The 24,591-nt window shown below is 37.0% G+C and overlaps 6 protein-coding genes across 22 annotated transcripts in view; 5 read left to right on the plus strand and 1 right to left on the minus strand.

The window, feature by feature from the left end:
• The first annotated feature begins 3,798 nt into the window (after positions 1-3,798).
• On the plus strand, positions 3,799-4,568 carry LOC135124969 (NADH dehydrogenase [ubiquinone] 1 beta subcomplex subunit 5, mitochondrial). Its single transcript, XM_064050206.1, has 3 exons — positions 3,799-3,969; positions 4,013-4,230; positions 4,281-4,568. Exons 1-3 carry the CDS (start codon positions 3,924-3,926, stop codon positions 4,524-4,526), a joined length of 510 nt encoding a protein of 169 aa, XP_063906276.1. The 5' UTR covers positions 3,799-3,923; the 3' UTR covers positions 4,527-4,568.
• Positions 4,569-4,645: 77 nt separating this feature from the next.
• On the plus strand, positions 4,646-6,630 carry LOC135124967 (polyadenylate-binding protein 4-like). 2 transcript variants are annotated; one of them, XM_064050203.1, is made up of 2 exons: positions 4,646-6,222; positions 6,406-6,630. In XM_064050203.1, the coding sequence occupies exons 1-2, from the start codon at positions 4,779-4,781 to the stop codon at positions 6,528-6,530; spliced, it is 1,569 nt and encodes a 522-aa protein (XP_063906273.1). In that variant the 5' UTR covers positions 4,646-4,778; the 3' UTR covers positions 6,531-6,630. The 2 variants fall into 2 exon arrangements, with proteins under 2 accessions (XP_063906273.1, XP_063906272.1); XM_064050202.1 differs by having other exon boundaries at positions 4,649-6,630.
• A 32-nt stretch (positions 6,631-6,662) lies between these two features.
• Positions 6,663-7,650, minus strand: LOC135124968 (protein TEX261-like). 2 transcript variants are annotated; one of them, XM_064050205.1, is made up of 5 exons: positions 7,486-7,650; positions 7,360-7,439; positions 7,088-7,309; positions 6,940-7,039; positions 6,663-6,888 (listed from the first exon to the last, which is right to left on the minus strand). In XM_064050205.1, exons 1-5 carry the CDS (start codon positions 7,553-7,555, stop codon positions 6,776-6,778), a joined length of 585 nt encoding a protein of 194 aa, XP_063906275.1. In that variant the 5' UTR covers positions 7,556-7,650; the 3' UTR covers positions 6,663-6,775. The 2 variants fall into 2 exon arrangements, with proteins under 2 accessions (XP_063906275.1, XP_063906274.1); XM_064050204.1 differs by having other exon boundaries at positions 6,937-7,039.
• A 21-nt stretch (positions 7,651-7,671) lies between these two features.
• LOC135124966 (tubulin-specific chaperone D) lies at positions 7,672-12,062 on the plus strand. The gene is made up of 12 exons (XM_064050201.1): positions 7,672-7,764; positions 7,825-8,292; positions 8,351-8,619; positions 8,709-8,959; positions 9,008-9,221; positions 9,276-9,654; positions 9,693-9,962; positions 10,014-10,326; positions 10,375-10,746; positions 10,795-11,071; positions 11,121-11,628; positions 11,678-12,062. Exons 2-12 carry the CDS (start codon positions 7,930-7,932, stop codon positions 11,957-11,959), a joined length of 3,498 nt encoding a protein of 1,165 aa, XP_063906271.1. The 5' UTR covers positions 7,672-7,764; positions 7,825-7,929; the 3' UTR covers positions 11,960-12,062.
• An 830-nt stretch (positions 12,063-12,892) lies between these two features.
• Positions 12,893-18,906, plus strand: LOC135124970 (1-acyl-sn-glycerol-3-phosphate acyltransferase alpha-like). 7 transcript variants are annotated; one of them, XM_064050210.1, is made up of 5 exons: positions 12,893-12,986; positions 17,841-18,018; positions 18,070-18,385; positions 18,437-18,596; positions 18,658-18,906. In XM_064050210.1, the coding sequence occupies exons 2-5, from the start codon at positions 17,843-17,845 to the stop codon at positions 18,810-18,812; spliced, it is 807 nt and encodes a 268-aa protein (XP_063906280.1). In that variant the 5' UTR covers positions 12,893-12,986; positions 17,841-17,842; the 3' UTR covers positions 18,813-18,906. The 7 variants fall into 7 exon arrangements, with proteins under 7 accessions (XP_063906280.1, XP_063906278.1, XP_063906279.1 ...); XM_064050208.1 differs by lacking the exon at positions 12,893-12,986 and adding an exon at positions 13,263-13,478; XM_064050209.1 differs by lacking the exon at positions 12,893-12,986 and adding an exon at positions 13,593-13,807.
• Positions 18,907-19,621: 715 nt separating this feature from the next.
• The window catches only part of LOC135124971 (dynamin), a 36,101-nt gene continuing 31,131 nt past the window's right edge, over positions 19,622-24,591 (plus strand). For 4 of the 9 annotated variants that reach the window (XR_010279852.1, XR_010279853.1, XM_064050215.1 and 1 more), the window contains exons 1-2: positions 19,623-20,065; positions 20,262-20,335. Coding sequence is in view for 6 of the 9 variants with exons in the window: in XM_064050215.1 (XP_063906285.1) it covers positions 19,902-20,065; positions 20,262-20,335 (238 nt within the window). In the remaining 3 variants the exon portion in view is untranslated. Of the gene's footprint in view, positions 20,066-20,261; positions 20,336-24,591 lie in introns of all 9 variants that reach the window. The other 5 variants (XR_010279854.1, XM_064050220.1, XM_064050217.1 and 2 more) reach the window with 2 other exon arrangements.

The following is a 24,591-nucleotide window of genomic DNA, read 5'->3' on the forward strand; positions in this document are numbered from 1 at the left end:
CAAAACGACCATCGGTTTTATTGCTTCGACTTCCGCTTATTATATAAAACATTGGGTTTTATTTTAATTCTTGACGGTGAAATTCACAATTGGTTGATTATAAACATGTCTATTTCACATTCGCGGAACCAAGTGAGCGCATAAAACAAATGCAGGTCTGTAATGTTAAAGTCGATGTAAATAAGCGTGCTACCCTTATGTTTCAACCGAGTTTTTCCTTTAACAAATTTTGTGTCTACCAAATTGGGTTGGTTGGGGTGTAATACTAATAATAAGTGTTGCCTTTAATTTAATCAATAAAATAAATTGACTTCATTAATTTTTTTGAACCACCTCTTAAGAAAATCTAAAAAATATGAATGGAATGATAAATCACAAGTACAAACTCATCATATTTTTTGCATTTTAGATAGGATTTATTCAGCAAAATTTAAGGGTGACGTCATCAATTTTTTTAGGTGGGATGAACAAATACATTTTGAACAAAAGTTTACCATGCTTATAATAACTTTAAAATATTCCCAAGATTTCAAAGCATTCGGTTTTGTAATTCCTGATTAAATCGATAAAATAAATTCACGCCTTCATTAATTTTTTTGAGTCACCCTGCATATGCAAATCCAAAAATATGAATGGAATGATAAATCACAAGTACAGACTCATCATATTTTGTACATTTTAGATACGATTTATTCGGCAAACTTTTGAGCTGACGTCATCAGTTTTTTGTAGAAGATAACCAAATATATTTTGACTAAAAATTTATTATGCTCTTTAACCTTAAAACATCTGCAAGATTTCAAAGCATTCGATTTTGTAGTTCCTGATTAAATCAATAAAATAAATTTACGCATTCATTAATTTTTTTGAGTCACCCTGTATATGCAAATCGAAAAAATTTGAATGGAATGATAAATCACAAGAAGAGACTCACCATATTTTGTACATTTTAGATAGAATTTTTGCAGCAAAATTTTGTGGTGACATCATAAACTTTTTAGGGGGGACGACCAAATACGTTTTGATCAAAAATTTACCATGCTTATGATAATTTTAAAATATCTTCAAGATTTCGAAGCATTCGGTTTTGTAGTTCCTGAGTAAATCAGTAAAATAAATTTACGCTTTCATTTATTTTCTTGAATCACCCTGTATATGCAAATCCAAAAAATTGGTCTAAAGAGTTTAGACAGTACTTCCCTCGCTGTCGGAAACTTGACGACTGCATGCCTATTGTGTTTTTTTTCTCATTACATTTTTGTAGTGGGAATTTAAAAAAAAATTGCGATGACGTCATCAACATTTTTGCAAGGACACGTATATCAGTTGGGATAGATGTAGTGTAATACTAAGAATAAAATTATTATATTCTCAAATTTTCGGGAAAATGAATTGGGTCGTTTGAATATTGATTTGTAATAATCAATAAAATAACGAAACAATTTACTCACGTATACCTACGTATCAGAGGCAACTGAAAATCGTGTATGTATAAACATTGTTAATTTAAGATGACAGGCGTAACAGCATACGTGAGAGCCAAACACAGAAACTGTAAACAAAACGACCGTCGGTTTTATTGCTTCGACTTCCGCTTATTATATAAAACATTGGGTTTTATTTTAATTCTTGACGGTGAAATTCACAATTGGTTGATTATAAACATGTCTATTTCACATTCGCGGAATCAAGTGAACGCATAAAACAAATGCAGGTCTGTAATGTTAAAGTCGATGTAAATAAGCGTGCTACCCTTACGTTTCAACCGAGTTTTTCCTTTAACAAATTTTGTGTCTACCAAATTGGGTTGGTTGGGGTGTAATACTAATAATAAGTGTTGCCTTTAATTTAATCAATAAAATAGATTGACTTCATTAATTTTTTTCAACCACCTCTTAAGAAAATCTAAAAAATATGAATGGAATGATAAATCACAAGTACAAACTCATCATATTTTTTGCATTTTAGATAGGATTTATTCAGCAAAATTTAAGGGCGACGTCATCAATTTTTTTAGGAGGGATGAACAAATACATTTTGAACAAAAGTTTACCATGCTTATAATAACTTTAAAATATTCCCAAGATTTCAAAGCATTCGGTTTTGTAATTCCTGATTAAATCGATAAAATAAATTCACGCCTTCATTAATTTTTTTGAGTCACCCTGCATATGCAAATCCAAAAATATGAATGGAATGATAAATCACAAGTACAGACTCATCATATTTTGTACATTTTAGATACGATTTATTCGGAAAACTTTTGAGCTGACGTCATCAGTTTTTTGTAGAAGATAACCAAATATATTTTGACTAAAAATTTATTATGCTCTTTATAACCTTAAAACATCTGCAAGATTTCAAAGCATTCGGTTTTGTAGTTCCTGATTAAATCAATAAAATAAATTTACGCATTCATTAATTTTTTTGAGTCACTCTGTATATGCAAATCCAAAAAATATGAATGGAGTGATAAATGACAAGTACAGGCTCATCATATTTTGTACATTTTAGATATGATTTATTCGGCAAACTTTCGAGCTGACGTCATCAAGTTTTTGGAGGGGATAAGCAAATATATTTTGACTAAACATTTATTATGCTCTTTATGACCTTAAAACATCTGCAAGATTTCAGAGCATTCGGTTTTGTAGTTCCTGATTAAATCAATAAAATATATTTACGCATTCATTAATTTTTTTGAGTCACCCTGTATATGCAAATCCAAAAAATATTAATGGAGTGATAGTTCACAAGTACAGACTCATCATATTTTGTACATTTTAGATATGATTTATTCCACAAACTTTTGAGCTGACGTCATCAAGTTTTTGGAGGGGATAAGCAAATATTTTTTGACTAAAGATTTATGATGCTCTTTATAGCCTTAAAACATCTGCAACATTTCAAAGCATTCTGGTTAGCAGATTAAAAATTAAATTTCAAAATGTTGTTTTATAATTTTGATTTTTTTTCCAAAAATCTGGACGTTTCGGGTGAAAAGTCGATTCAGAGTTGTAAACTACATGTGTAGGACTATGTTATTTTATACAATTGAAAACCCATTTACTATGTACAATTTTGAAGTGACGTCATCGCTTTAGTGGTGGGGATGATTAGACAAATTTTGGTTAGCGTTTTACCATCTACATGATATTCTTAATATAAGTACAAAATTTCACAACAATCGGTCGAGTACTTTCGGAGATTATCTGTCTAATAAAAATCCGGGACAACAGACGGACAGACGGACGGACAGACGGACAGACGGACAGACGGACAGACGGACAGACGGACGGACAGACGGACAGACGGACAGACAGACGGAAATGGGAGACCTATTTCTTCGTCTTCTAGGGGTCATGAAAGATCGAGAAAACGTAAAAGTAGAGAGTCGGCCGACGGACTCGATTACAATACTTCCTTTGCTTACGCTCGGGAAGTAAAAAGTCAAAAAACAACCAAAAATGCATAAAAAAACTTATTTGATTTGCGAATTACGTCACTATTTTTTTAAAGAGGATGAAAAAACGTGCATAAAAATTAAATTTTGCCTAACGTTATATCATTTTGGAGATAATTTTAAAACTTCAGCGTACAGTATTTTCTAATAATGGAACACGAGAATACGAAAAACTTAATCACTTGGAAAATGAAAAACCAGTTAAAATTTTACTCTGTTGATATTAATTGATGGTTATCTATCCTTGATTTGACAAAATTACAAAATTTAAATTTTTATTTCAATTTAAAATCTCAGAATCAAAGGGCGGTTATTGGTAGTTTGGTTGGCAACACTGCTGTTATGTCACGACTGTCAAACTTGTCAACACATGAAATTTCAGACAAAAAACAAAAATAAAAAAATAAGGACAATTTTTTAAGAACAGTGGCGGCATAACATCGCACTTAGTTTCTTCACCATGATTTTAAGCAAATTAAGACCATTACTAACGAAAAACACCACAGGTAACCTATTTGTTGCTATTACATAACCCTAATGTTTGTGCAGCTTTAGGATTATGGAGACCCATGTCGGAACACCGTGTCTTCCCTATGGAACCCTCCAGGTGGCAATGGAACAAATTCAAGGACCTGTTTCACTTTTATGCATTGGTTGGTATAATTCCGTTGAGTCTTCTAACTCTATATGCAAACGTGTTCATCGGGCCTGCGACTCTTCAAGAAATACCAGAAGGTTACACACCGAAGTATTGGGAGTACTATAAGGTAAAGCGACTTTGTTAAGCCGGTGGGTTTCTCATCTGTGTTTGATTTAGAGCCCCATCACTCGTTTCATCGCTAGATACATGCTCGCAGATCCCCAGCAAGACTACGAGAAATACCTAGCGTACATTTTCATGGAAAACGAGAAAAAGCAACTGAGACAATTGGAGAAAAAAATCAAAGATAAAATGGCGGAGAGACTTGACTATCAAGCCTACTATTACAGGCCAGTGATGGCGAAATACCACAGAATTTCCCGTGAAGCCTTTGACTATCTAGAATCCATTCGCGGTGACTAATTTCATGTACATAATCTAGTATAATAAAGGTAGTTTACGGTTTGCGCATGCGTGTCTGTAGAACTAGCTTTACTCAGTTCTGTACCCGCCATTTCGACTTCATATCGCCCACTCCATGAAACAAACAATTCGCGTTGCTACGGCACCGAAACAACAATTTTATTTGTGCAAAAACCAAAAAAATACGAATAGTCTTTAAGGGTTATATTTTAAGTTGAACCGTGTTAGAAAGAACAAGCAAAAACGTGACGAATGACCTCCCGCCAAGGAATCCTTTTTCCTTTGACATCCTTGTACGTCGGCGATCTTCACCCAGATGTTACCGAAGCCCTCCTCTACGAAAAATTCTCCCCAGCGGGCCAAATCCTCTCCTTACGGGTATGCCGCGACTCCCGGACCAAGCAGTCCCTGGGGTACGCCTACGTCAACTTCAGTCAGACAGGGGAAGCGGAAAGGGTCCTAGACACCATGAACTTCGACCTCCTCAAAGGCAAGCCCATCAGGATCATGTGGAGCCAGCGCGACCCTTCTCTGCGCAAGTCCGGGATCGGGAACGTCTTCATCAAGAACCTGGACAAGAGCATCGATAACAAAGCGATGTATGACACGTTCTCGGCGTTCGGGAACATCCTGTCGTGTAAGGTGGCCACCGACGAGGACGGACTGTCCAAAGGGCACGGGTTTGTCCACTTCGAAAACCTGGAAGCCGCGAATAAAGCCATCGAGAAGGTCAACGGGATGCTCCTCAACGGGAAGAAAGTGTACGTGGGCAAGTTCATCCCGAGGAGCGAACGCGAGAAAGAAATCGGCGAAAAAGCGAAGAAATACACCAACGTGTACGTGAAGAACTTCGGCCGAACACTCACTCAAGAGCAGCTGTTTGAAATGTTCAAGAAATTCGGCAAGGTCACGTCGTGCGTGGTGATGAAGAACTCCGACGGCAGCTCGAAAGGGTTTGGATTTATAGCTTTCGATGACCCCCAAGCCGCTGAAAAAGCCGTCGTGGAGATGAATAACTTCGAATTAAACGGGTCTAATCTCTACGTCGGTCGTGCTCAGAAGAAGTCCGAACGTGCCAAAGAACTGAAGAAATGTTACGAGCAAATGAAGCTCGAGCGGTATAATCGTATCCAAGGGGCCAACGTTTACATTAAGAATTTGGACGACTCCTTCGACAACGAGCGTCTGCGTAAGGAGTTCTCGCCTTTTGGTAATATTACTTCGGCGAAGGTTATGATGGAGGCGGGGCGAAGCAAGGGGTTCGGTTTCGTCTGCTACACCACTCCAGAGGAGGCGGCTAAAGCCATTTCCGAGATGGACGGGCGCATGATTGGTAACAAACCCATTTATGTGGCGCTCGCGCAGCGGTACGAAGACCGGAGGGCGTACCTCAGTGCGCAGTGCATGCAGCGCATTCGTCACCAAACACTGTCGCCGCCTTTGACCACGCCCCAGTTTCTCATTCCGACCATTCCGCAAGGGCCGCGGTTCTACAATCACATGGCGCAGATACGCCCCACGCCGCGTTGGACCACTCAGAACTTGCCACGGCTAAATGGGACGTACAATTTGCCCATTCTCCCGGCCACTGCGTACAGGTCGACGTCCAGGCCCGCCATTCAGGTTAACAATGCGAGGAATAACGTGCACGCGAGACCCATCACGGGTCAGCAAGTGCCCATTTCCCGACCCAATAGTAAGTATACGGCGAACACCCCCATGGTACGACCGGTTAACGTTTCGGTGGGTAATGGGGGGGATTCGAGCACCGAAAGCGTCTGCAATTCTGAAGATAAGAGGATGTTGGGGGAGAGAATGTACCGAGTGATCGAAAAAACGTATCCTGAGATTGCTGGCAAAATAACAGGGATGCTTTTAGAGATCGACATCAGTGAGTTGAAGGCTCTGGTGAACAATCAGGACTCGTTGAAGGCTAAAGTGGAGGAGGCGGTGGCGGTCTTGCAGGCCCATCAAGCCAACAAAAGGCTAACAGTGCAAGATTAAGTAGATTTACAAGTTTTAATTTATTTAAATTTTTAAAAAAAGTTCGCTGAGGATTTATCTTATGTATTAAGTGTTGCTAGAATTAAAATTTTGAAATGTTTCTGGTTTTGTTCAAAGTGTGAAAGGTGGAAATAAAATAATAACAACGCTATATTACAAAGAATTATAACAATGTTCATATAATAAATTACGTAACATTGGTGACCAACATTTCAACTACATTTATTATCAGTCGGTGGGTAATATCAAAAAACTTTCTTTGTCCTAAGAGGAAGTAACGACTCTTTTGCGTAATTGAAAAATGTAAGTAACCCATACTTTCTCTTTTTCGAGAAATAATTGGATACAACGTCGCCATCTGAAACCAAAAAATAATTCTTTGCCACCTCAATTCAACTATATCTACCACTGTGCTCAGTTACTGTAGGTAAAACACTATCATTTGCCGATAGGGATACGAATAAAGCAAATGGAACCAGCCACAACCACAACACGAAGTAAGCCATTACCTAAAATAAAAATTACAAAAACTGAGAAATACACCGGGGCTACGTTACTTCTGAAAACACATAGTGCACCTCTGCAAAGTACTGGAACGCGAAATAATGGTTAAGGACAAGGAGAACCACAGAGGCAATAAATTCGGGCGACGTCAAAGATACCGATGGGAAATGTCTCAGTATGAAAAAGTGTGATATTTGCGCTAAAATTCCAAACACAATCATGAACGTCGGGAAATTTTCAAAGAGCCAGAGGAGGACATAGAGAACAGTCACAATCTACAAATCACCAAATGTAGTTACTTTTTTAGTGTCACAAGTATGCTTACGGTGTTTGTCCACCATATACATTTTTTTGCGACGCTGGAGTATTCCTCCACCAATTCCGCAAGGTAGTAAAGGCCAGCGGCTTCAAAGAAAAATTTTAGGTTAGGTTAGGAAATGTTAAAACTCACCTATTGCTATTGTAATAAATATCAATTGCACTACTATTGCAAAGTAACTAATATAAGTTAAAAACCACATTATAGACGCGTCGAGTGCGCTTTAATTTAATTTTCATGATAATACAAGAATTTCTGTCATTTGTCCGTCTACTGTCATGTCTTGTCTTCATGTCATTCGGTCATTGCACCCAACCCGAAACGCAAAACCCCTAGAATTCTAATTTTCAATCCATAAATACGTTGTTTTGTTACAAATAAACCAACGCGTGTGTTTAGTGTCAACATTTGGTAAGCAAATAATGCAACTATTGATAAAAATATACCACTTTCAATTTTCGATGTAAAAAGAATTTCGTGCAGGCAACCAGTAAAACACCGCTTTTTCCAACTTGTCAAAAGTGACATTTCAGTCAACAAACCTTGTGTTTCAAAAATTATCAAACAACGTTGAAAATGCCGGATTCCGACACCAAAAGCATGGATACAGAAACCGAAGAGGAGCCCTTCGGGCTAGGTTGTGCCTTGGAGCTATTCACCGAAGCCAAAGAAGTGCTCGAAATGATTGACTCTCTCAAAAACACCTACAACGATAAGTCTCTCAGTGAAAAAGCTTACGAACGTTTTAGTGTGATTATTGGTCAGTATAAAGAACAGCCGCATTTACTGGACACCCATTTAGACGAATTGCTCGCAAAATGTATCAGTATCATACGGAGCGAAAACAACATGGATGTTAAACACAGCGTTTTTAAATACATGTTTGTCGTTGTAAATGTGAGGGGGTATAAGGTGATTGTGCGCCACCTTCCACACGAGGTACCTTTAGTTTTTTTCTGACTATTACAAAAAAATAAGTTTGAGGTTATGTTTCCAGGTTTCTGATTTTGAAGCCGTTTTAAGACTTTTGGAAGCGCAAAACCCCAATGATGCTGAAACCTGGACCACGAGATATGTGTTGCTGCTTTGGTTTTCAATTATTATTATGATACCATTCCACTTGAACCGCTTTGATGGGTCCATAGAGACTGGTGATAATTCCAAGACTGTGATGTGTAGGGTATTAGACGTAATAAAACAATATGTCGTTGTCTCTGACAAGTGTAGAGACGCCGCTGCCTATTTATCAGCACGCTTTATCACACGGTAAATTAATTTTAAAAACCTATAGTCTGTCCATTATTTGACACTCAAGGCCACAACTGTCACGCGATTGAGTATCTTATTGGTTACAGAAATGACGTAAAGGAGCAACACTTGTCCGAATATTTTAATTGGGCGATTTCGCTAAGCACCGCCCCCGAAAGTAACGTTTTTGTCAAACAAGGCATCCTAGCTTCGGTAGCTATGATTATAAAGCATGGTAAACGCGAGGATTTGCTACCATACGCCAACGATTTGCTAGCGTGGGTTATAAATGACGATATTAAGCAAAACGCAGGAACGAACGTGCAAAAACTGGTGTACAAACTCGTTCAAAGAATAGGTACGATTTATTTATTTCGCGATTTGTGTTTTATTTGTGGGTGTGCAGGTTTGACGTTTCTGCCTCCTAGAGTGGCTGCATGGCGCTACAAAAGAGGGAGTCGATCTTTGGCGGCTAATTTAAGTGCGGGGGATGGTACAACTTCGCACTTACCCGAAACTGAAGAAAACTTAGAAGATGAAAATATTGAAGTGCCTGATGAAGTTGAGGAGGTGATAGATCAGTTGATTCAAGGGTTGCGCAGTGGTGATGGAGTTGTCAGGTAACTATTTATATTATAAGTTGGGTTATACAATAATACATCTGATTTGTGTAGATGGTCGGCTGCTAAGGGTATAGGCCGTGTCACCGGTCGCCTACCCCAAGACTTGGCAGACGAAGTTGTGGGTTCAATTTTGGAGTTGTTCAGTCCGCGGGAAGGGGATGGAGCCTGGCATGGGGGGTGTTTAGCTTTAGCAGAATTAGGACGAAGGGGCTTGCTCTTACCCAAAAGACTTCCAGTAGTGGTACCTGTAGTACTCAAAGCACTCGTCTATGACGAACCCAGAGGTTACTCATCCGTTGGTTCTCATATAAGAGACGCAGCTTGCTACGTCTGTTGGTCATTCGCACGTGCTTACGAAAAAGAAATTCTCAAACCTTTTGTTAACACTATAGCCTCAACTTTACTTATAGTCACTTGTTTCGACAGAGAAGTACTTGAATGATGACGTGGTGGTCAATTTTTGTTTAGATTAATTGCAGGAGGGCGGCGTCGGCGGCGTTCCAGGAAAACGTAGGCCGCCAAGGGACTTTCCCGCACGGCATTGATATTTTGACAGTCGCCGATTTTTTTGCTGTTAGTGTTCGAAATAACGCTTATTTGAACATAAGTTCGTATATCGCTCAGTTCAATGAGTACACGGTACCTATGATTGACCATTTATTGCACCGGAAAGTCGACCATTGGGACTGTATTATTAGGGAGTTGACAGCCAAGACGTTACACAATTTAGCTTCCAGGGTGAGTATTTTATTTCTAAACTCGGTGTTAATAAAATCGATAAACATGAAGGCTCCCGAATACATGGTCACAACAGTGCTGCCAACCTTGTTCGAAAAAACGAACAGCATTGATCTGAATAGCAAACACGGCGCAGTTTTAGCCATTGGTGAAATCGTCCACGCCCTTTCGATAACTGCGAAATCTCAACCAATCGAAGACGTTCTGACCACGCCCATTCTGGACAAAATCAAAAATTTGGTTCCGCATTTCCGCCAGAAATTCGCCTTCCGGGGTTTAGGTGGCGAGCTAATGAGAAACGCCTGCTGCGATTTTATCGCAAAGTGTTCTCTAGCGTCCCTCGCTTTAACTAATGACGTCACGGGTAACCTAACCTCAATACAAAACCACAAAATCGACATATTTGTTGTAGACGATTGGCTCAATCTTCTCAATGAATGCATCAGTTACAACGTCCCGACTATTCAATCCGCTGCCATTAAAGCGTTACCCGTACTTCTATCCAAGTACTACTATTCGAACAAAGCGGCACAAAAACACCTCGTTGATACGTACATCCACGAGTTGGCTTCTACGTCGCAGCAGGAAGTACGAATGGGGCATGCTTTAGCTCTCGGGGCGTTGCCTAAGTTCATGTTGACGTCACATTTGAGTAGTGTGATTGGTGCGCTCGTGCAAGCTGCGCAGATTACGCCAATTACGAGCAAGTGGGCGGAGAGTAGGCGGGATTCGATTAAAGCGCTAGCGGGTTTGGCGGTGACGATGGCCGATGAAATAGGGGAAGGTAGAGAAGTGTGGTGCACATGATCATAAAATGATACATAATTTTCAGATTTTCACAAAGAGAGTGTTTTAAATATTTACGACGTGTTTCTGGGGGGTTTGAAGGATTACACGCAGGATAAAAGAGGGGATGTGGGGGCGTGGGTGCGCGAAGCTGCCATGATAGGTCTCCAGACTTTGACCTTCAAGGTAGTTGAAAAAAAATCGGACTTGTTGGATGGAGTGTTGGTTAGTAAAATCGTGGCTGGAGTTGCACAACAAGCAGTGGAAAGAATAGACAGAACGAGAGCATTGGCGGGAAGAATTTTTTACAGTTTTCTTCACCAGTAATTATTTTCTTAGTATGACTAGCTTAAATTTAATCGTCGTTTTTAGTGAAATTCAAGTTCCGAAAATCCCGTTTTACGACGACATAGTCACAATTTTTTCCAAAGACTATGAAAATCTGAATTGGAATTCGGCGTCAGACACGTTTCCTAAATTCGTCGAACTGTTGAAATTTCCAGAATACACCTATAACGTGATGCTTGGCTTAATATGTAGCATAGGCGGTTTGACTGAAACATTAGTCAAAAATTCCAGTTCTTCGCTCTTCGCTTATATGCAAAGAGAGAAGAAAAGTAGCAGAATTGAAGAAATCAATCGTCTGTGTGAAGTTATTTACACGATTTTCAAAGACCACCAGAAAATGGACAGAATCACGGTGCCGACGCTTCGCTTCTTAGAAAAATTTTTCAGCTCGGGGTGCATCGATCACCTAACTGAAGACCCCGCTGCCGATTTTTGTAAAAGACTGTTAAAATTAATTTTAGCGGAAATCTCAGGGTGCAAAGATATCTACAAGCTGATCGACGGAATTAATCTTTTGGCCCAGTTTGTTCAGGTATTGCAGCAGTGATTAAGTCAAAAGTCACTATATGTTTGTTGTTTAGGTGAAAAACGACGCTTGTCAGTCAGCTTTGGTGCAGTTAAGTATTCTGTTGTGCCACCGCCAGAGCTACATCCGGAAATCCACGGCGTCCATTTTGTACGAGTCCCTCCTGGTATACGGTGATGGGGCCGTTTTTAAGACGGAAAATTTGGACGAGATTATGCAGGTTTTGAGCAGTGCGGACTGGGAGCAGCCTGTCGACGTGGTCAGACCAGTACGGAATCAGCTGTGTGTTCTGATGGGAGTGCGAGTGCCTGTTCCTAAAGCCGCAACGACTTCGTAATTCTGAGCTTTAATAACGTTTGCCTTTTATACCAGATTTATCAAATTTGTACTAATTTATTTTATTTACTAATTGAGTTTTTTTAATAAATTCGATTACTTTACTGGGGACTTTTTTACGTCGTTTAAAAAAAAAGTGTAGAGGGCAAAGTCGGGCACCAGTTTTTGAAATTTGTTAATTCGTTGTGGGTTGACAGAGTGGCGTTCAAAGATTGATTGATAATAATAAAATTCTTCCATTGTCGACAATCGGGTCGACTACAAATTTATTAAGTAATTTTTTTTTTGTTTATTAGACGACTCAGTATTATTTTGATAACACAAATGTATTTGTAAGACCATCCATTTTACTACTACACAACGCAATTACCATTATCAGTAAATTTTTAATCATTATGGTTTGAAGGTTTTGTACTTGTGTTACTTGAAACATGGTGTATAATATTTGTCTGAGTTGTAGTTTTAATATTATTATTCATTTTCACATATTAACACTATTAGGTAATTATAGTCGGAAATAAGGATAAGATTAGAAAATTATTAATCAACTGATATTGCAGTAATTACACTCGTTTAGGTTTGTGATTGCTAATTTTTTCTTGGCGCGAAATTTAAATTTCAAAATCAGAACACCACAGTGTATTTAATTATCTACAAAAAAAAACTGTTTTCAGTTGCTTGATGCAATTAAAGTTATGAATTTCTGGTCATCTTTGGGAGTTTGGAAATATTTCTAAATGGTAAGGAAACAAAATTTTAGTTAATTTTTTTCTCTATCTATCTCTATCAAAACAACCTTCGACCAGTTTTTTTTAATTAGATTTATTGTAATTTATTTCTTGTTTATTTATTGATATGTTCCTGTCTGGCTGCAGTAAAAAGCATTATTATTATCACGTATAATTTCACCACAACACATTAGCGATATTTAAATATCACTTTTGTAGTTAGTAGTTAGTAACTGTTTATATTTAAGTGTTCACTGTGAACTTAGTACCATTATAGTGACGACTCCTGAGGTTGTTAAGGTAAGTATGGGCAATCTTTCCATCAAATTGAATCCAATTGCACGTAATTTTGCAAAAATATAAAATTTTTAACAACGGCACTTTGCAACCATTACTCAATTTTCCCATCACCGCGTCATGCAACTTTTCATGTTCACAAGCTCGTCGGATTTGCTCGATAATTTTATATTAAATGCAATCATTAATCCTGAGTCACTCTTTCTCCATAAACATCCACACCAGCATGCTAATAACGCCTCTAATTGCGACATCGTTATTTTACCACTGTTTGATTTCGCGGCGGTCACATCCACAGCAACACTTGAGCTATTATCGCTAACAAGTGCGATGTGTCGTCATGTTTCTTTTATCACGCAACGAAAATTCGCCAGTATTCGATATCAGTTGCCGGTGTTGCGGTCTCTGCAGAAGTGCGGGTCCTCTGCGGACGATGAAAAGGGAAAGCTCTGAGTTGGGCTATAACTGAGTACAAACGTTGATAGAATTTTTTGGGTGAGTATGAGTTGTTTATCTGGATTTCCCCTGATTAGGCGCCTTTGTAAATAGAACGACCGATAAGTGATAAATACCAGCTGATGATGAATCGAGGAGAATTGAAATAATTGGTATTGTTACTCACGCAGTGGTGGTTTAGTTAATTTAGTCCTTGCGTATTTTGTGAATAATTTTGCGATTCATGTTACATAATAATAGTAATACAATACTTGTGTTATCGGTGAAGTGGATTCCTTTGAAACAATTCGAGTGACTTTTGTAGTTTGAACAAAACCTTTGTTTGGAAAGATTTCGTGTGAGTGGAGATAATTACGACTGAATTTCAAGTGAGACGTTTTTTCTATTAATTACAAAAATTGTTAGTAGTTTAATTTTAGAATTAATCTATTTTAATCCAATTTACGTAATAATAATTATCGATTTTTTATAACATCAAAAAAGCAATTGATAAGCAATATTTAAATACATAGTTTATTTAATATTGACATTATTCACTCTACTTCAGTTTCTATAGCTCTATTATTAATTCTTGATATTCTTTCTTAACTTGATAAGGAGTATTTGTTGTTTCCATAATTAAACAGTGCGCTTCAGTAGGTACACCACACAGAGGTGTGGTAGTGTACACAAAATTGATGCTGTTTAATATGTAGGCTGTCCGTAATGCACCCATAACCGGTGTGTTAAAAAAAAGACAAACAACAATTACTAAACAAAATTGTCATTTATAAACTCCGCTGCCAAGTTGCCATATTTAAAGGGGTTGTAGAAAAAAAGTGGAGGATTTAAGTTGATTACTACAACAATTTACCATTTGAGACATGTTTTAAATTACTGGTTGTCGAAATAAGTCTACACATACTAAGAAAAACAGGCTAAATGAAGCCCCGCCCACCCACCCTATCTCAATTCTGATGATTTTTTTTATTCGTTGTGAGCCAAAGAGACGGAGCTTAACTGCAAAATCCCTATTTCTCTGCTAGAATTTAAAAACATGTTTTTGAAAATCGTGTTATTCAAAGAATATGATGTATATTAAGAAAAAAAGTAAAGCCAAAAATTAAGCCCCACTCATACCCGCCCCGATCTCTATTCTCAGCTGTCATGAATTTTTCATTCGTTGTCAGATCGAGGGGCGGGGCTTAATTGCAAAATCCATATTTGTCCACAAGAATTTACCATTTTAAATATGTTTTACGTTTCTTGTTATGAAAAAATTGCTATATACATTTTTTTTAATCATCGATATTTTTTTTAGAATTTAAATGCAAAATTCTTATTATTTCTCTACAAAAAACTACCATGTAAGACATTTATTTGAGTATCGTGTTATTCAAAGAATACTACGTATGTTAAGAAGAAATTAAAGCCAAAGATTAAGCCCCACCCATACCCGCCCTTATCTAAATAGTAATGAAGTTTTCATTCGTTTGCACCTAGGGGCGGAGCCTAATTGCAAAATCCATATTCCGTGTTTTAGGTTTCTAAGAATAAAAAAAATCGTCACAATTGAGACGGGGTGGGTGGGCGGGGTTTATATTTTGCCTTTTTTACTTAATATACATGGTATTTTTTGAACAACACGACACTCAAAAACATTTACTTTTTTAATTTCATGTAAAGAAATAAGTATTCTGCAGTTAAGCTCTGCCACCTTGGTTAACAGTGAATAAAAAAATCATCACAATTGAGATCGGGTGGGTGGGCGGGGTATATATTCTGTCCATTTTTTCTTAATGTACGAAGTCTTTTTTTCATAACAAGAAACTTAAAACATTTTTAAAATGGTAAATTTGTATAAGGAAATATCGATTTTTCAATTAGGCCTAAGTTTCTTGTTGTAAAAAGATGGCTATGTGTATTAAGAAAAAACGCGCAAAATATAAGCCCCGCCCACCCGCCCTATTTCAATTCTGATGATCTTTTTTAATCGTCGTTAGCTGAGAGGCGGAGCTTACTTGTAAAATCCTTATTTTTCAACGAGAAATTACCATGTGAAATATGTTCTTAAGTAAACAAAGAAAACCAAAAGAGAAGCCCCACCTATCCGTCTCGATCTCAATCGTGATGAATTTTTCATTCGTTGTCAGACCGAGGGGCGGAGCGTAATTGCATAATCGATATTTTCCTAGACAAATTTACCATTTTAAAAATGTTTTACGTTTCTCGTTGTGAAAAGATGACTACACATATTAAGAAAAAACTGCAAAATGTAAGCCCCACCCACCCGCCCTATCTCAATTGTGATGATTTTTTTATTCGTCGTGAGTCAACGGGGTGGAGTTTAATTGCAAAATACTTGTTTTTCTACAAAAATGTACCATTTCAAACGTGGTTTGAGTTTTTAAGTTTAAAAAATCATCACAATTGGGACGGGGTGGGTGGGCGGGTTTTATATTTTGCCTTTTTTTCTTAATATACATGGTATTCTTTGAACCCGATACTCAAAAACATGTTTTTAATTTCTTGTCTTGGTTCACGACGAATAAAAAAATCATCACAACAAATCGTTTCTTTTTAAAATTCAAGACCTGACCTGACCTGACCTGATTGTGTCTGGGCGTCAGCAGTCGTGGATGCAATGTTTGATTATCGAAATTTCGCGAAAAAACTATTCTTCGACCACTAATTTGCATAAAAACTAGAAAAGAAAAACTCAAGGTAGCCACATCTGCGTGAAAACTTTTGTAATTGAGTGGTATTTCGCTATTTTTTCTTCGAATTAGCTTTTCCATGGATTTATTTTCCGCTAATTAAAGTAACTTTTATTTAACTGGAACTGATTGAACGATTAAGTTTTTATCAATCGACCTCCAGACGTCAAGTTAGTTTTGAAAAAGCTCTCTCTGCAACGTTAATAGGAATGTGCCGCTTCATTATTTCACCAACCAATTTATTACACTCTAAAAGAACATCATAATCTAACACAAATGACAATATGCTTTCGTGTATTCAATCAGACATTCCTACAACAAATGTTCAAAGAAGCCCCCATTTTGCTGCACGCACGTTCCCACACTTTAGAAAATTGGTTTATAATTGACATTGTGACAAACGCAGTCATCAATCATCACAACGAAGCGGCAAATTCACGAAATTTCAAAGCCAACTTGGTGTAGCAGTTGTTTAAATACTGTCAAATTAAAACTGCGAGACGTTGGAGACTGATGACCTTGCCTTTATCTCACACACTGTCATCAAAATCATTAAAAAATGTGATTTAGATGTTCGTTGATACCGTTTCGAGAAAAACAGCGAGTATTGATTGTTCGCTGACCTTTTTTTTCGATTTTTGATTTATGATAGCACAAAATTAATCGAGAATTACGTCAGGTGTTAACTAAATTGGTGAACTTTCATCGAAATCAGACTAATCTTTTGACTTTGACCAACACAAATTACGTTGAGTCATACAATGTGTTTATAATGAAGTACAAGCGGTGGATTTATCTAAGTGGCTTTGAAAGTAAACTAAGTATAAGATACATATTCATTGTTTGGAAACAATAAAGGCATAGTTTACGCAAGATAACAAAGTGTACTTAACTTAAGTCAGATTTTATTTCTGCGGTTTGAATGAATGAAGTGCTAGTGTGTGAGATCCAGGTACAGACGTGTATTTTTAATTTTTAAGTACGCAGTGACAGTAATAACAATGATGTTTGTCTGTTTAGTCATCAGATTACGTAATCTAGGAAAAGAACCGACCGTTAAGTGGGAAGGTTATGTAAATAAGTTCGAATTTTGAAAAAAAATGTACCAGTTTGAGTGATCAGTAGCATTAAGTGTCAGTTAATGTTACTACACAGATTTTGTTGTCGCTTTTATTACCAGTTAACTTTTCCAATTGATTGCTCATGCACATTAGTTCATGACCCGTTTACATAAAAAAAATGCCAACATTGGAAACTTGTATGAAAATTCACCAGTAGTAGAACACAATAGCAGCACGTAGATCAGTGAAACGTTTGTAGCAAACTGACGTCAATGTAGCGATCGTTCCACGCCTTGAAATGTTAGAAAATTTTCACCAAATTCAATTAAACGAAGGCCACTCGAGAGCGTAAATTGAGGCGATTTAAAAGTGTTGACTTAGCGCAGTATTGTGTGATTGCCGCTATAAATCTTCCATCGGTACAATTCCTGCGCACTAAATTTGTCAGAAAAGGCGTTATCACTGTTAACACAACACAAGTAAACATAGTTAGTGTCACGTTTTAGACACCTTTAATTTCAGCCTCTCCCAACCGGTCTGTATAAATTTATTGTTGTTTAAACGTAGCGCCAAAACCCGTGACGTCAGTCTCATTACATACCTACCAACAATCGTGTCAAAATTCTAATTTTCGTGTTTTTCAGCCATGGCTCTCCTACTTTACGTCGTAATGCTGATCATCATCATCACCATTCTCTTCAAAATCAGCCCCATCGCTCGCTACTACCTAAAATATCTTTGGTTCGGCGCGGCAAGTGGTGTTTTTGCCTCGGCCCCCATTCCTCTTATGCTTCTGAGACCAAGGGACAGCCGAAATGCCTTGTAAGTACCCACCCGGCAGCCACCACTCCACTACACATAGGTACATTTCAGGATTCCAGCAGCTGGAATTTTATTCGGGTGCCGCCTCTTGGGGGTCACCACAAGCCTCGAAGGCCACGAAAACATAATCCGAGATTCTGGCTGCGTGGTCCTCATCAACCACCAATCCATGTTGGATTTGTTGGTTCTGGGAAAACTGTGGCCCGCCATGGACAATTGTGCTGTCATTTCAAAGAAGGAGATTTTGTATTTTCAGCCGTTTGGTAGTGCGGCGTGGTTGTGGGGTACCATTTTTATTGATAGAGTGAAGAAGGAAAATGCGCAGGCTGCTGTTAATAAAACGGGGGAGACCATAAGGAGTAGGAAGGTGAGACGGTGGTTTTTGGTGGTGGAATGGTTTTTGATTTTGAGGTTGCAGGCTAGAGTACTTATGTTCCCGGAGGGTACTAGAAATTTTACTGATAAGCTTCTACCTTTCAAAAAGGGTGCGTTTCATCTTGCCATTGCGTCCAAGTGTCCGATTCAGCCTGTTGTGGTCAATAGGTATAGGTTTTTGGGGAAGCATAAGTTTGATAGTGGTGAGTGAATCAGTGGACGTTGATTCCGTTTGAGTTTTGTTTTTTTTTTTTTTTTTTGTAGGACATATAAGGATTAAGATTCTTCCAGCAATTTCCACTGAGAATTACACAACAGAGAATATGCAAGAACTTATGGATAAAACTTACAAGATTATGTCGGAGAATGTCGATTTACTTACAAGGGAAGAAGATGACAAAATTAAAAAGACTAAATAATAATTTTAGGGAAAGTTGTTGATGTTATTATTTATATGATGTTGTTTTTAGTTTGTGTACAAAAATTTTATAATTTATTAAAAATGAACAGGGGTTGGTGTCTCTTACTTTAAGCACAGTAATCAAAAATTGGTGCCCGAGTGGTATCTGTTACGCATCAGTTTACATTATTTACGTCATTCATTTTTCGAAGGGGTGAGGAACCAAGTTGGGTTCATGTTTTACAGTCTGCGTGATAAGGTTCACAGATTTGCCACTTCTTAGTAATGGTAAACATTTTTAAAGATTATGACATTTGAACTTTCGTTACCATGGAGATGGTTAAGACGTTGGCATTATAGTTGCACACTCTAAAAGAGGCGGAACACTTGGATGCTAGAATTATTTTTGAAAGCCCTGTATATTATACGATTAGAACAAACTGCAACGCTGAGGTAATAATACTTTTATTGCACGTTTAACGTAATAACAAGCTGCGATTTTGTCAATAATAATTTGTACGCCACTGAATGATTGTCCATACATTTTTTGCTTATCCTTTACAACCGACGTTTGTTTACATTGTTTCTACGACCTATTTTTGACTTTGTCGCAGGAAATACTGATTAGGTTATAGAGCGAAATTAAAAATACTGGAATAAATAAAGCGCTTAGTCAGGAACGACGCGTCATGTTCATTTTATTAAGTGCACTTCTCCGAAGAGCAATAACTCTTCCCCACATGATGAATGAACCCTCCGCCCCTGCCCTGTGTCCCCGTCGCTTATGCAACCAATAAAACATCGCTTTCCAGGCGCATGTGCCGCTGTATTGATACGGGCAACAGTTTTAAACGGGTCGTTTGAAATTGTCGCGTTTGACAAATTCTCATCTGTCCGCTTATCACAGAATCTAATCTTATCAGTTCCGCCAACAGCGTCTCTGCCCATCCCCCCGAAATCTCGCTAAAAATCGTCGGTATCATGGTTCGAAATGCATGAGTCATGCGCGTTTAGTTATTATTCGGCCATGTTCGTTGGTATACATTGGTAGAGTGTCCAAGTGTTATTGGTTTTTTTCGAGGGAAATTCGCACCTTTCCGGCCTAAAAATGGCAGGAAACACGGGAATGGAGCAGCTTATTCCCATCGTGAACAAGCTGCAGGACGCTTTCACCCAGCTGGGGGTCCACATGACCCTGGATCTGCCCCAAATCGCGGTGGTGGGCGGACAATCGGCTGGAAAAAGCTCCGTCTTGGAGAACTTCGTCGGCAAGTAAGTAGGGCCGTGAGCCCCCCGCGCGAGCCCCCGGCGCCGGCCCGCCGCCAATTACCACGGGGTTTCATTTGGTAATTGTTGTGGTTGACGTCACACTTTTTGCTTTGTAGTCCCGACGTGGGTATGTGGGTTGTGGGTATTGATTTTTGAAGAATTTTGATAACGGGGTGAATGACACGGTATCTTGTTACAGAGACTTCCTTCCTCGAGGCTCAGGGATTGTCACTCGGAGGCCGTTGATCCTACAGCTGATCAATTCAAATTCCGGTGAGTTTGAGCGTCCTGAGCGAGCATTTATTATTTAAGGGTTGAAACCGCCCACTCGTGGACAGAATTCGTCAATTTGTTAAATGGGAAAAGGGTTATTTGTAAAATCAATGTTGTGATAGGGAAGTAACTAGGGCAGGTTGGGGATTGTTGTGTTGGGTTTGTGGCGGGTGGCACCACTGACGCCATTAATGCTATTGATACTAGATTTTGATTAGATGTGGGTTGTAAACAAAGACGTGGTTGGCGTGGCACGAGAATTTATTGGACATTTAAAACCCATAAAACACAAAAGATATTCCTTTGTTGAGTTTTTACACTTATATGCAAACTTCCTACAAAAAAATTAATTTTAAAAATCGTCTGCACCGGTCAGAAGTGACACCTGTCACAACTGACCTGTCAACTTGAATATACAGGCTGTTTCTTCTCAACTGATCAATCATGCTATTTTTGTATGTGAAACAAATTTAATATCAGAGAATCCGTAAAAGAAAGTCTAATTAAGGACATCGTAAAATTCACCGGAAACGAAGACGACGTTTTTACTCCAAGGCGATAATTAGGGATGAATGCAGCCATTTGAAGCACGTTTGAATACATGTTGTGTTACCATGACTTACTTTTAGCTTTATGTATGCGAGTTGAGTGGTCTTAAAAAAATAAATGTGCTATAAAATTGTACCTCGTACCTTACGAGTCTACACAAGGTACTTCGTACAATAACCTCGATAGTTTAACTTTTCTTATCGAATGTTGACCAAAAATTCTTATTTTATCCCCTCTACAAAGTTGATGACGTCATCAAAGATTATTAAACTTGGCTGAAAACTTCTCGCTACATTTTGGTGTTAGTTTTCTGTATTTTAATGTTTCCTCTGTTTATTTTGTTTATCGTATATTTGTTATTTTATTAGAAGACAAATTTCAGAAATTATCGTACTGATAACTTTGGAATTTTCGATGTACTTTAAAGTTGTCGACAAATTGATGAAACGATAATCAAAGCGTGCTCTTTTACTTAGCTATCTGTTGGTATTTTTAACTTTGTATAGAGGTTTTTGAAGGTTTTTCGAAATTCGAAAAAAAGTTTAAGATAAACGTGATCCGAATGATTTTTTCTCTGCATTGTAGTCAATTTACACGGCATATTTGCGCAGAAACAAGGAAAAGACGGTTAAAAGCAAATTTTAATGTTGGAGATCTCCAAAATCTCAGTTTGAACGTTATTTATTTGTTATTTAAGGTTTATTTTTTTTATGTTATACATTATAATACTTAAATAATTCCAACATTTTTTCAGAATTTCCCATTGAATTAGTCATAGTTTTTTGGATTCCATTTCAACCCGAATGTTTTTAAAAATCCTGTCCCGGAATCAAAAGAAAGCTGTATTTTTGAGGATTTTTAGCCAATTTTTTCAAAAGCGAAGTTTTTCAATTTTATGAAAATTTGGAATTTTTGACCACCTTCGAAATTTAAATAAGACATTTTCGTGTCCATTTCGGCCTCTACAAGTTATTTTCGACGTCATTTCTTCAATAACTCCAACCATTTTTCCAGAATTGTCCATTGAAATATGAAGCTTTTTTTTTTAATTTGCATTACAAACGATTATTTTTAAAATCTTGCCCTGGGAACATAAAAAAACCGTATTTTTGGAATTAGGACATCGAAATCTCTATCCCACTTTTTTTTTGAGGATTTTCAGACAACTTTTTCAAAACCAAAATTTTTCGAAAAAATGAAAATTTCGAATTTTCAATTTTGACGAAAGACATTTTGTTGTACATTTCAACTTCTAGAAGTTCCATTTGGTCTCATTTCTTCGATAATTTACCATTTTTCTAGAATTGCCCTTTGAAATATGAGAGTATTTTGAATTTGTTTAAAAAATTGTATTTCAGACCGAATATTTGTAAAATCGTGCCTCGTGATCATAAAAATGCTATATTTTTGGCAATCAATGTCCTAGCATTTTTTGAAGATTTTTAGACAACTTTTTCAAAACCAAAATTTTTTAATTATGAATAATTCGGAATTTTTCGACACTTAACTAAATACATTTTCTTGTACATTTCGACCTCCAGAAGTTACATTCAGTCTCATTTCTTCGATAAATCTTACTATTCTCCCAAAATCGCCGTTTGAAATATCACAGTTTTTTTTGGATTTTTTTAAAAATTGCACTTCAAACCAATTATTTCTAAAATCTGGCCCCGGGGACCGTAAAAATGCCACGTTTTTAGAATGTACATGTCCCAGAATGAATTCCCCTTTTTATGAAATCTTTGAAACTTGACCGAAGACATTTTCTTATACATTTCATAATTCCCACCATTTTTTCCGGATCGCCATTTGAAATCTGATGTTTTTTTTTTGGATCTTTTAAAAAATTGCATTTCAAACCGATTATTTCTAAAATCTGGACTGAGGAGCATAGAAAAGCTATATTTTCGAAAACAGCACGTCGGAATCTATATCCTAGAATTTTTTGAGGATTTTTAGTCAACTTTTTCAAAACCAAAATTTTTCAATTGTGAAAATTTCGGAATTTTTCGGCGACCTTCAAAGACATTTCCTTGTACATTTTGACCTCCAGAAGTTATTTTCGGTCTCATTTCTTCAATAATAACTCTTACCATTTTCCAAAATCGGCCTTTAAAATATGAGTTTTTTTGGATTTTTTTTTAATTGACCTAACTGATTATTTTTAAAATCTGCCCTCGGTAGCGTAAAAATTCCATGTTTTTGGAATGAACACGTTTCAGAATTTTTGGAAATTTTTGGACAACTTTCTCAAACTCACAATTTTGTAATGGTCCCTTTTTATGAAATTTTAGGAATTTTTCCACCATCTTTGAAACTTGACTGAAGACATTTTCTTGTACATTTCGACCTCCAGAAGTAACTTTCAGCTTAATTTTTTAGATAATTCCCACCATTTTTTCAGGATCGCCCTTGAAATGACAGTTTTCTGGATTTAAAAAAAAATTGCATTTCAAACCTATTATTTCAAAAATCTGGTCCCGAGACCATAAAAATACTATATTTTTGGAAACAGCACGTCAGCATCTATATCCTAGAATTTTTGAGGTTTTTTAGAAAATTTTTTCAAAACCAAAATTTTTCAGTTATGAAAATTTCGAAATTTTTACTATGTATAGTAGTATTTATGGGATATATTGAAAATATAGGTAACATAATTTTACCTAACCGCTGTAAATTTTTTGAAATCCAATTACGTGTATTTTAAAGTGAAAATTAGAAAAAAATTAATAGCGTTCATTTTAAATTTCAACTTTTTTTTCCTCTTTCGAAACAGGAAAGACGGTTTATAAAGTTTGAAAATCGTGTTCTGTCTATCTTTGGATATTTTTATTAAAACAGATAATCTCTGAAACTACTAAACCGGCTATTGTGAAATTTTTGGTGTACTGTAATTAAAATCTATGTATCTGCCCCCTTCAAAAAGTTGATGACGTCATCTTAAAAAACGAGTACGTGTTTATTCAAAAATTTTATTGTTTAGAGTAAATATGTGTATTGTTGAAACTGTGGGACGCCGTAGGATGTAATACACTCACACAATTATTAATTCATAATGCTTCGTTTTAGCTGTCGTGAAAACACCCCCACTAATAATCAATAATGCTAACACTGGTTAATACTTTATGTTGAACAAATTTTGTATCGGTAATTCGTTTTTACACTCACAGAAGATTGTATATTTTTTATGAAGTAATTTTAATAATTTTTCTATGTTCTGACTGGCATTAAAAGCTCTTTATTGTATGATTGTTGTATATTTAGTACCACCTGTCGTTAAAATGCAAAACGTCGTGTTTTTCAAATTTTATCGGAACTGTGTTTTTCCACCATCTTTATAGTTAAATATTTAGCAAAAATATTTAAACAGAGATAACATAGTCAGTAACTAAATAGCGAAACAGAAATGTCGGAACGTTTTATTATACATCGATACAGTCGAACTTTTTTTTTCGAATAAAGCATTTCTATACTCGAACAATTTTATAAAGTAAAAACTAAATTCAGTGAATATTAAAGCGTCCCGTCACAATTATTCCGATCATGAACGAGACGTGGCTCCAGAATTCTGCAGATTGTATTGATCTGGAAACTTAAATTGACCTTATATCATTTAAGCGAACGCAGAAACCCATTCAAACAATGCACTAACTTGTATCTTCGTAAAAATAAAGTTGACTTTTTGTTTTGGAACTGTTCCAGTTGGA

This window comes from Zophobas morio, unplaced genomic scaffold (assembly GCF_036711695.1).
Source record: "Zophobas morio isolate AGI-343-1 ecotype UQ-CSIRO unplaced genomic scaffold, CSIRO_AGI_Zmor_V1 ptg000008l, whole genome shotgun sequence".
In the NCBI taxonomy this organism is placed as follows: Eukaryota; Metazoa; Arthropoda; class Insecta; order Coleoptera; family Tenebrionidae; genus Zophobas; species Zophobas morio.